Here is a 12,541-nt window from a genome sequence, read left to right as displayed (position 1 = left end):
CATGGTGGGATGGGAAAAAAGCATTAAACTTTGACCAGTGTGCATCTACCAATGTTAGAAAAGCTTATTTTGTAGCCTAATTCCAAAAGGACACTTCAAGTCACTATAGGATGATCACTGCTACTCATTTTACCTCTTTGATTTGACTCATTATTGCATGCAGTGATCCAGGCTTTGCAGCTTTCAAACAAGCCACCTGGAACAACTAGAAAAGGTACAGCAATTCCTTACTAGAAAAAAAAATTGCTTGGTTGAAAAACTTGAACTAATCAGAATGGCTTCAGGTATTATCATTTTATACCATTTCTTATAGATAACTTAGATGTCACCCTGGCTGGTATATTATACAGTGCCTGATCCAATTATTTTTGAAAGTTAATGCCTGGAATGCAAGGGAAATGAGCTGTGAGGCCATTTCTGCCTTGCCAGAACCCACCCTTAGGCCTAACCTCACTTTTCAAGAAGGGCATGGCAGCCATACCAGGAGTAAATTTAGGAATATCAATCCAGTTATCTAGCTCCTTTTTAAAGGCAGGCAGTCTGTCACACTTCTGAACTTGGACAGGAAATTTGTTCCAGGGATGGGGTAGTTGCTGGGTGGCAAATATATCCCTCCACCTTGTCATATTTTCCCGGTTAGGGGTCACCACAGCGGCTCACCTGTCCGTTCATGACTGGCAGTGGAGTTTTATGGTGTCGAGTTGCCAGCCCGGCACCCAACGTTCCACAGAAGGCACACACGCACACACACACACACACACCTAGGGCCAATTTAGTGTGTCCAGTCCACCTACAGCATGTCTTTGGGATGTGGGAGGAAACCGGAGCACCTGGAGGAAACCCACGTGACCACAGGGAGGACATGCAGACTCCGCACAGAAGGCACCAAGCTGAGGATCGAACCAGAGAACCCCTTGCTGTGAGGCAGCATCACTAACCACTGCACCACCGCGGCCGCCAATCATTTTCTGAAGAATAAGAAGTCCTAAATTAATGTCCAACATTAATGATTAACTGTAATCCTTAGTGATTTACCAGAAAAAAAATGTTACCAAAAACAGGGCAAATATATTTATCTAAATAAAGAACCACAAAAATAGAAAAAACTATAAATAAAAACCACAATGACCAGTAAAAAACAGACTTTAATACAAAATGAGAATCTCTCTCCTCGGCACAAAGCCTTTCAAGAGTACAAAATAACACACCCCAAAAAATGTAAATATTGCATCACATTAAATAATTAAAACCAATTAATGCAGAAAAACATCAATTATATTAAATAAGCATCTTCCAACTGCATTATGAATTCAACCCAGCAGGTGTCAGAGTGTCACATTTCAGAATATAAACAGTCTCTTTATAATGCAACTTATTTTTTAACTGTCCAACCTCCAAAATCTTAACTTTTTGTAAAACAGTCCCCTGCAAACAACTATTGTCTCCACCATGATGGATTAAAAAATGAAAAGCTAAAGGGCTCTCAGCTTTTTTATTTCTAATATCTCTTAGGTGCTTCTGTACGCTCACCTTAAAAGGTCTCTTACTTTCCCCTATATAAAATAGACCAGAGGAGCACCTCAAGGCATATACAATGCCCTTAGTAGTACAATTAAAAATATCTTTAGGTACAAACCTAACATTATTAATCTTATCAAAGCATCAACCACATGCTTACAAGCTAAACAATCACCACATGAAAAAGTCCCCAAACTTCTACGTTCTCTCACCCACTTAATACTAGGGGCAATGTATTTGCTATGTACAATAATATCTTTTATACTATGACCCTATTTATAAGAAAAATAAAGCTAATGGAGTACTGGATGTCTTCGGGCTCTATAAGCAAGGCACAGCTCACCCCTCAAGAGTCTATATGATACTGAATATATATATATAGTTACCTTGAAAGTATAGCCTTTAAGAGTCCCTGATTTTGCTCCATATTTACCCTGTTCCTCAGAACAGGTTTTGACCTCAAAATGCATTTTGTGAAGAAGTCCTAAATTAATGTCCAGCATTAATGACTAACTGTAATCCTTAGTGATTTACCAGAAAAAAAAGTGTTACCAAAAACAGGGCAAACATACTTATCTAATTATTTTACCTTTGTTTAATGGGATAGTTTGACTGATTTAGTATTACCCCCTTTTTAGCGAAGGCCCGGGGAGAAAGACTGTATATACTGTACAATCATTTAGGGTTACCACCTGTCCCACTTTGCGAGGGACAGTCCATCTTTGGGCAGTTATGTCCTGACAAAAAAAATCTAAAAATGGCAAATGTCCTGAGATTTTAGGACAAAATTATTTCCTATATTTTATGTAATAGTTGCATAAAACAGTTATTCTGTATCTAAAATACCTAAATGTTATAAGAAACAGACTAAGCAACTAAAATGTTACAAGCATAAGATTTTATTTAGGCAAAAAATGTAAGTTCTAACTTTTGTACTGACCGTGGGTATGTGTCGGCCTGCAAAATCTGCTGTTTGTACCAAAAATGTCCCACTTTGGCCATTTGAAAAGGTGGCAACCCTACAATCATTAGGACAATCGTGTAAATTTAAACAAAACATAGGAATTATATACAGTTTAAGATTATATATATATATATATATATATATGACATCAAGCAAAAATAAATAAGACATTATATACAAGAATATAGATCCAACATATGCAACACATACATGTAAGACATATATAGAAAGAGGAACGGTTTACAAGCAGCAATCACAGTTTGCTTTATGTGAATACATTAGTCTCGCTGTAGGTTCTTATACTTCTAAAAGAAGAAGTGACCCGACACTTGCAGCAGCTGGAGAGGCCACAAAAGTTCCTCACCAAAAGGATAAAGGGTCTCAAAAATCTGTCCTATGCTGCCCGACTGAAAGAACTCCAGCTCTATTCAGTCGCTTACCGCTTGCTCAGAGGTGACCTTTGCCTAACATACAAGGCCATGTCAAACCCAGATTTGATGAATATGCTTCACCTCAAAAAATCTAGATCCATCAGAGCCACAAGGGCGGGAGACTTAAACCTTGACACGGCTATTAATAGGACGTGCTGGAGGGATAGATTCATCACCCAAAGACTCCCTATGCTGTGGAACAAAATCCCAGTACATGTGAGGCAGAGTACCTCGCTGGCCTTGTTCAAGAGAAATCTTGACCAATGGATGGGAGATCACAGATATACCCCAGGGATAACCTCAGTGTCACTGCTCGACAGAGGCACAGCAAAATAATGGGTATAGTTCCCCATACTAAAGGGGTGGCGTAAGCCACAAAACGATGGGCTAGGCTTGTAAATGCCCTCGGGCAGATAGCCTAGTATGAACCTATGAACCTATTAGGAAGATAGTAAGAAAGATATAGTTGACTGAAAGGAGGAAATTGTAACGAGAAATCAGAAGTGATGAAAGGAGTACACTCAGGAATTGTTCTAGAGATGAAATATATCGGCATTATGTTAGTCAGAGATGCAGAAAAAAATCACCGGTACAAAAATCTATTTATTTATAAAAACGCTTTCAAATTCAGCTACCCTGGGTCAGATACAGCTCTTCCTTCTTTCTGACCCAGAATGCAAAACCTGCCTTTGGAGGCGGGATTATCAAATCAGAACTATTTCCTGAAACAAAACACTACCCTAGTCCCCACGTGTTCGAGGGAAAAGAGTGTGGCTCTTGTTGCCATTATTGGAGCGTGCGCTGTGATTGTACAGTATTTTTTTTATCACAGGTCAGGAAAGGTCACACAGTGATCGCGCGTTCGGTACCCGTGCGCGTTCCTTGTTATTCCGCGAGAAATTGGTCTTATCTATCTCCGGGTTGTTAGAGAGAGAGTACTTGGAGTATGGCAGTTTGTATTTTTCGGCGTTGTGTGGCTTCATTTAGCCGTTATCCTAGAATTATAACTTTACGATTCTTGGGGTCTGAAAGTAGCGGTGTTCCTGAAACGATGACTCAGCGTCTTTGGCCCGTCCCCTGTGCGACATGTGGGCAGCAAGCAAGGTGGCTGTCTTCACGGTAAGGCCGGCCTGATTCACAAAAATTAGTGTTTAGTATAGAAGTCTGTAATTGCCATTATGTATTGTAAGTAGAGTCACGGCTTATTGTGGTGGCGTCTTCATTTAAAGTTGAACGTTCATCTGACGGTATGCTTAGGACAACACTGGTAGTTATGGAAAAAAAGGCATTGGAGTTGCATAGTCTAGTTGATAAGCGGTTTTGGGCATTTGTGGCAGTGCTCTCTGTGGAGCTGGTGACAGTATGACAGATTCATAAAGTCGCACCGTCAGCAGCAGATAACATAGTAATGGCATTATGCCGTTGAGACAAAGTAAACAAACGTTGCATTTTCCGGTTTAGGGGATGGGGGCGGAGTTGGCTGTTCATATACACAGCGAACTGAAGAACCGTAGACGTTAAAGCCTTTTATCTGTCACTGATTTTGCTGAATATCTCTGCCTTTTGCTTCTCATTTCTGTCTGCCCCCTCGTGAAATAATCGAATTTATGGGAAAATCACTGATTGTAGGCAGTCAGTGACAGGCATTGAGTTTCATACCTGTCCAGAAAATGCAGTGATGTAAAACAATTTTTTGTAAATGTTTTAAGTGAATTAGGTCAAGATTTAAAACGTGTCTTTAATTTTTTAGCATTTACTTCTCCCCCATTGTGTTTTGCTTTGCCAGATTTCTTGAGCAAAGAAGTTGACAAGCATGGTGGTTAAATATGTGAAGCTGTAGTAGTAGTAATGTCCTCCTGTGACAATGTAGTTCTGTAATGTTGCTGGTTATTCTGTGGCTACAGCAGTGTTGCCCATACATCTCAGTTGTCCCTAAGTTTGGCTGAGAAAGTTTGCTCAATCCATCCTAAAACTTGAACCTTAGAAAACATGGATTGTAGTCCGTACATTTTTATCATTACTTAATACTGAAATCATTGTCGTTATGAAGTTTTACTACATAATGTACTGATTAATTCACATTCATTTTTCTTAACAGCTTCGTAAGTCAGTAGCATTGGCATTTAAAAATAGTCTCTAATTTTGGGGCCTTTCCCACAATTGTGTCTTGCTTTATTCCCAGTTCTGCTGTTGTAAAGTGTTAAGGGCTGTTTCTGTGCATTAATCCATTTCATGTGTTTGACCTGCCTTCAATTGGCAAGATGCACGGTGGCAAGATGACCCCCCCCCCCCCATAATGATGTGCATTGGCAGTGTTTCCACCCATGTAAAGGAGAATGTGTTTGATGTCTGTCTGTATTTATGGTTTTGTCTTTCATTTTGTTAATAGCCTAGTAAACACCTATGAACCTAATGACCTTTTTAATCCTAGCCATGCATCCCAAATCTCTGACAAGTTCTGATACCCTTGATAAATGTAAGCAGGGGGTTGGGAAATGAAACATTTACAAGCAGAGGGCTTGGGAGATGAACCATTTACAGGTTGCCTGTGTCCATTAGAGATCTAGGTGCCAAATCACGGATGATAATGAAATGATTGTTGCATATTCCACTGTCTTCATGGTGGGATATCATTGCGAAGGAGTCTGTCCACAGAAAAATAGCAAGCACTATCTTATGCAGTTTATTAGAGTAATATTCTTAGAAATCGTTGTGACTTTTTTCTTGTTAGGCTGTTTATAGATGTACACGCTGAATGTGGCATTGAATTCTGTAATGGCTTTGATTAGTGAAAGTACAGAAAACAATTATGATTTCTTATTCCTGTAAAAATGCCTTTGGAAATCTGTTCTTGGTGATTGACTGATGCATGGTTAGAGAAAAAAGTTCATTGTCGATGAATGTACCCAGATCCTCGAGGACTCGTACAAGTTCAAAGGCGGGCTATCTTTAATTTGGTTTGAACTGTGGAATTTTTGCATAGCCGATAAGCCAGAGATTATTCCAATTAGGTCCCATGTTGAAGGATGTTGAGTGACCAAAAGAGAACCTGCAATAACATCTTTAGAGTAAATGTCACTAGTCTGTTTTTAGAGTATATTTAAAATATGTGATTTTTGTATGCACTGTCTGTTTCAGTAGCATAAAAATGTATGCAATCATATTTTTCTGCAGTGTAGTCGGTCTCTTTCTATCTTTCAGTTTCTGCTTTAAATGTCCTGTACTGTTTTACTCCCCTAACCTTTATTTTTCTTTTCTAACCTGTACTTTAATGACTTGCAGTCTTAGGTTAAATGGAGCTGTAGGCAAAGGCCCTTATGGTGCCCCTTAAGTCCATTCTCTTTCCTGTCTCCCTACCCCAGAATGATTATTTTTGTCTTCTCACACTTGTCTTACTGTGCAACTTTTTCCTGCATCCTTTCAGCACACTCAAACTGACTATAACTGTGGAAGAAGTAATCCAATTAAGTTGTTTGGGGGCCACTAAACCACCGAGTATTCATGGGTTTCTAGACTGTGTGCATTTCAGACCCCCCCCCCCCAACATCTTGATCCAATGATTTTTGAACAGAAATCTTGATTAATAAAATATTTTTTTAAGGGAGAGGAAAAACTATATCCAAAGTTTTATGTTAAAAGCTGGCAAAATAGTTCCTAAATAACATGAGAAGATAAATGCTTTCAAGGATACATAAATCATGTGTGGGAGTAGTGCCTTCATCCGTACTCCAACCCAAAAATAATCTCTTCTCTGCACCTCTCTAGTGTTTAGATTAGGGCGAAAGAACTAAGGACCACAGTCCTACATTTCAAGTTGCTGCTGTCCTGCATTTACAGTGTGTCTTCTCACCCCATATCCCCATAAAGGCAGTCACGTTATTTTTTGCTGTATGATGTTGATGTGTGTATATATAGAATACACTATGCTAATTCAATTTCTTACTCTCCAGAGTAGACAGCCACTTGTGTACATGTCTGTTTAAATGAGGAAAGTGGGGAAAAAATAATCTCTAATGCATTCTAGCTTGTTGCTCCGAGATGAGCTGTAGTGATCTCTTGTGCAGCCATCCAAAGTTTGATTGTGAGGAATGTTAAAGAAATAATGACCACACTATTCCCATGCCTCTCGCAAGATATTTTGACCTGAGCACACTTCTGAAATGAGTAAAGCAAGTTGAACTAATGACTACAGTGCCTTTCTATGCACACCTCTGAGCAGGTCTAATTTTAGACCAGGTGGGGTTCAGGCCAGAGGCCCCTCTTAAGCCTGTACCAAAATTCCACTTGCACAGCCTGGAGTGTAAGGGCTGGCAGGCACCCCAGAAGCTCTGAAGGCTTGCATGTTCTGCAACTCATTTTACACTTTATTTTGGAATGCTCTGACTCCTTAACTGCCCATTTCTTTACTGTTACCTAGAATAGTTACTTTTACACAGGTAGTGCCATTGACTAGTCAGGTTTGTCAAAAGATGCATGGATCACCCCCCCCCCCCCCCCCACACACACACACACACACACTAATGTATCTCAAGTTTTCACATAGACATGTCATAATCACAGTAAAGTATTGCATCTTCAAACCAACATGCACTAGTTCTTCTGTACTGTATCCATGACTGTTTACACTGAGCAAACAAGGTCTATTACTTTTATCTTCATACAACCCTCACCTAGCAGTTAGTTACTTTGAGCGTATACACTACAGATGTCTGATTGCGATAAAGATAATGGCCAAGTAATACAGTTCAGCTTTGTTCCATGCAAGTAATAACCACATCAAGTATTAGTTGCTTCTTCACATTAGTTCCACAAACTCCGAGTAATGAACAAACATTCATTTTCTGCCAAAAAGAGCACCAGCACTTAAAACTACAATGTATGACAGTTCCCAATAAAGCCAGCCAGTATTTAAAATAATTGATTAAAAAACTTGCCTCCTGCTATTTCTGGCTGCTCTTTTTCTACAGTAATAAAATATTGACATTTGAATAGTCATGGGAATTCTGCTCCTTGCTGTCCCAGGAATCGAGTAGATCATAGGGCAGCAGGGAGCAGAAAGCTCAGCGGATTGTTCAGGTACATATTTCTCTAGGGTACTGCAGGCAACTTATTTATTAATTTGCTCTTTCTTAAGTAAAGAAATGGAAGAAGGTTATCAATAGCTAAATGGTGCCGTAAGTGATTGGTCAACTGTAGTACTAGCCATGCCCATGAAATGACAGTTCCCATGTGCAGCATCCATATTGCCATTCCATAGCATTGGTATGCAGTTTGACTGGTACCCCCTTCCTTACTGTCATGCTGTCTCTGTTTTTTTATAAAATGTTACACTTGTCACTTTGTCTGTCAGCTTGCATAGCGAGCTGTAAAACCTACTGCTTCAAATATTTGATAAAAATGAGTGTGGGTAAGGTAACTTAAAAATAAGGCATACTTTTTCATATTCATTACATCATACAGGAAAAATGCTATTTTCTCTCTCCCAATTTCTTGCCTCAAGCCACTAATAAAACATGCATAAAAACTAATGCATATCTTTACATTTTTTTTTGGGGGGGGGTGGTCTGTTTAACACAAACTTTTTATCATTCATGTTTTTTAATTATGTTAAAAATAACAGTTGTACTCTTTTGGAAAACACTGCTAAAATCAGGCTGGCTGAAGTAATACCACCTCGGTAAAGTGAATTTCTGTGTCTCTCAAAAAAATAAGTAAGGAATACCATTTGTAATAAAACAGGCTTTCAAAAAAGTTTGTAACTGTTTGCCACTGTTGGGTTCTTTGACGGATTTTATGCTAGCATTATGAGGGTGGTAGTACAGTACTGCTGAGAAATCAACCTTAACATGCTTTGTAGAAAGAATTGATTGATTGATTTATTTATTAAAATTAAGTAAGTTGAGCAGTTGGGGAAATTTCTGAAATTGTCCTTCATCCAAATTGAACTAAGAAAAATAAAGGTACACTTGTGGTTCTCAGTTGTATTTGATGTTCTTTGGTGTGGAAAAGGTATCCTATGATCCTAAATGACTTGTAAATCTTACAAGTAGCCCTCCTCATTGATGGTCTCTGCTTATCTTATGTAATATTTTAAGGAAAGATAAACTACAAATGATACCATGGTTTTAAGTATGAATTAAATTTATGGAGGTATACACCACTTTATAGGACTAATAGCAAAGGTGGCCTGTTCGTTGGGGATGTATTTGACTAATACAGGACCATAGGGATGACTTGTATAGATAAATAAGTTTATATTATATCATGTCTTTTATATGCTGCATCTTTTCCTCCTTATCAGTTCACATACACACTTCCTTCCTGTCTGTCACTGTTAAGTATTTGTGCTACTAACATGTCATCTATTTATTTTTTTTCTTGCCTTCTGTAGAATATATGCTTTTAATAATATTTTCCTCCTATACCATTACATTTCACCTAAAAATCTACCATTTCCCTATGATGGTACAATCTACTTTTATTTGTCAGATTGCTAATTAGTAATTTTTTTTTTTTTACTCAGAGTTTTGTTTTGTAGACATTTTTTTGTCAATTTAGCTTACTTAATGTCTGTATTTCTTGTAATGTGTTTTCTTGTAAAATTGTGTTTCTGGTATTGTATTGCATGAATTTGCATGTAATTTGTTTTTTTTTTTTGTAAAGGAGCTTTTCTCCCTGGGCCTCTGGCCCAGTTGGACTTCTCTGGCAAACAAATGGAAAACAAAATGTTGCTTTGCTGATGCTGAATTTCTCACACAAAATAAGGTTCTATTAGTTTGACAGTGGATGATCTAAGGATTAAGGTCATGTTGTGTAAGCTTGATTGGTATGCCTGCATAGGAAATTGAAGCATAGGCCTTGGTCAAGTTCAGATAATGTATGAAAGGAATGACCCATATCTATGGCTTTGTGATTCTGTGGAAGAAATTGATTTGGATGAAGTAGAAAGTATCTTCCTTTAACAAAGTTGCTCTGATTGGGGTCTGCAAGTTCTGTACTAATTTATGCGGCCTGATGTTTATCTCATGACCTTATTGCTGGTGATACCTGTGAGTCTATAATTCCCCTGGTCAGTGTTGAGGCCATATTAGTGGGGCATTAAGGCAATTCCCCAGCCATCTGTTATAAAACCAGTGTAGAGACCAAGCTTAAATATGTTTAAAGTGGAATTTATTATGTTTCACTTGAGGCAGACAGGCATGTTGTCTATACCCCTGGAAGTGGTATTCTTCATCACAGAGATATTAGAACTTGAGAGAGAGATTATATGAGGTATGTGGTCAGGTGGATAGTAGGGGGAAATGAGGTTTGGTAGGAAGGGTGAAATTGTATCCGATTTTATTAGTCAGAATGTTGGCAGTGATGACGGAATCTGATTATGTGGAACAAGTAAAGTACTAGTTCATAGCAAAACTTAAAGAAGGATTTCCGGTTGCCTTTGGCAAAGGTGGAGATTTTTGATTTGTAGGTTCTTAAATTTCCTAATTGATTTGGAGATTTTAACCAACCTGGGTTTAGATCCCGTGTGTGGCAAGGGGTGGAGATTTTCCATTTTGTTGAATTCAGCAATAAGGGTTTTTTTTTTCTGAAGTCAGCATTGTATTTGCGGTGTTTAGTTATATAAAAAGACTCTCTGCTTTGGCAGAGATGGGACATTCTAATAGTGTTAAGGTTTTCCCAACCTGTTTCAGATCCCTCTTGTAGTGAAGGGCGGAGGTTTACAAAGTCAAGATATGATGAAAGAAACGCCCACCTTGACAACATCATGTACAGTCCTGGCCACAGTGTTTTACTTAAATTATTTTGTACATCCCCTTCCCTAATCTTGTTTTAGTTCCCATTGTAAGCAAATACCTTACTTGCGTTCCTGCAAGCTTTCTGGCAGAGTTCAACTCTGAATTTGCAAACAAGCATCTGTCTTCCTTGAATGTTGTGCTATATCTACCTAACTTCACTCAGTTTCATCTATAAGGCCATGGAACGCATAAATATGAACCTCCTAAATTAAGACCTACCTGATCTCCAAACCCTGGATACCAAGATCCAACCCAGCTTGTCTGTAAGGGCAGATCCTGCCTGTTAAATCTGGTGGATTTCTTTGAAATTGTGACCAGGGCAATTGAGGAGGGCAGATCTCTGCACACAGCATACTTTAACTTGACAAAAGCTTTTGACACAATCCCACACTGGCATTATCGGTAAACTTAGCAAACTGAATGTAACCCCTTTGTTGTAAGATGGTTTGCCAACTGGCTCACAAACCGGGCACACATTTAACATGGGTGACTCCACATCATTTGGCAGACCTGTCACCAGCAGGGTGCCATAGGGGTCATTGTTGAAGTCCTTACTGTTTGGTATATACTTTCCAGAAGTTCAGGCCAAAACTAAGGGGTTCTGGCTGACCAAGTATGTGGGTGATTGCAAACTGGGTGCAGTTATTGAATTCCCAAATTATGTCAGTATACTCCAGGAAGGTCTCATGCAGACTGACTGGTGTCTTAGTCATGGTCTCAAACTGAATGCAGAGAAATGGATCATCATTCCCGTAAGCAAAAACAATGGGTATTGCTGTTGATTTTGGTAGTGTGAAGGGACAAAGTACCCACAAAGCGGTAAGGGGTCTGGGATCACAAGTAGACTATGACCTTAACTTTGACCACCATGTGTCTGCTGTAATAAGGAAGGCTTTCTGCGTAGCACACTTGATTAGTAAAGGCATCCCCTTGAGAGCAAAGGAGGTTATAACTCCTCTATACTCTGCACTAATCCAGCCCATAATTGAGTACAACGCCTCATTCGGCATGTACCATACAAAGCACCTGCAGCAATTGGAAAGACCTCAGAGGTTTCTAAGAAAGAAGATCAGGGGATTACAACACATGCCATACAGACTGACTTTGGTCCCCACCACTATACTCTATATTGTATAGACTTCTTAAGGGAGACTTGTGCCTGGCTTACAGAGCAATCTCTGACCCAAACCTGATGAACTTGCTGCATATCAGTAAATCAAATGGGACTAGAGCTACCCATTCCCGGGCCCTAAATATGGCCTGCGACTTAAATAGGACATGCTGGAGGGACAGATTTGTTCAAAACGACTGCTGCGTCTGTGAAATAGGCTGGCTTCATGTGAAGTAGAGCACCTCTATGACACTGTTGGAGGAACTTGGACACTTGGATTGGGTACCATAAATCCTTAATGGGGAAAGTGCCCACAACCCTCCTGGACATGGGCAGTCATTAGTAAATGCAATCCTGGGTATTGACAAGCATATCTGTGGTATTACGTTTTGGATGAATTGGCTAGGCTTGAACATGACCTCTAGGTCGATAGCCTAGTTAAGTCCTATGATCTTATATATGTATACATATTTGAATATATTCATTAATGTTGTCAAGTAACAGTTTGTCGAGTTTGACCAGCGAAGAAAATTATTTTTATCCAGTTATGTTTTTGGAAAAGCATTTTGCACAAAGAAATGATCCTTTAGCCCTAATAAATAAACTAATGAAAAGTTAGAGTTTAAGTATTAAATTCCACCCTATTCTTGGGTTTGGATTTAACACCATACCTTACACCACTACTATTACTGATGCAAGACTCTGCTTCCCCCTTCCTATA

The 12,541-nt window shown here is 39.0% G+C and overlaps 1 protein-coding gene across 1 annotated transcript in view; it reads left to right on the top strand.

Moving 5' to 3' along the window:
* The first annotated feature begins 3,690 nt into the window (after positions 1–3,690).
* POLDIP2 (DNA polymerase delta interacting protein 2) overlaps positions 3,691–12,541 on the top strand; it is a 1,361,368-nt gene continuing 1,352,517 nt past the window's right edge. The window contains exon 1 of the mRNA XM_044054380.1: positions 3,691–4,032. Within this exon, the coding sequence (XP_043910315.1) occupies positions 3,860–4,032 (173 nt within the window). The 5' untranslated portion in view covers positions 3,691–3,859. The remainder of the gene's footprint in view (positions 4,033–12,541) is intronic.

The sequence above is a fragment of the Protopterus annectens genome, chromosome 13.part0, assembly GCF_019279795.1.
Source record: "Protopterus annectens isolate FY-2018-M chromosome 13.part0, PAN1.0, whole genome shotgun sequence".
In the NCBI taxonomy this organism is placed as follows: Eukaryota; Metazoa; Chordata; order Ceratodontiformes; family Protopteridae; genus Protopterus; species Protopterus annectens.
The sequence above is the reverse complement of the archived record's forward strand: the minus strand, read 5'-3'. Positions and strand labels throughout refer to the sequence as shown.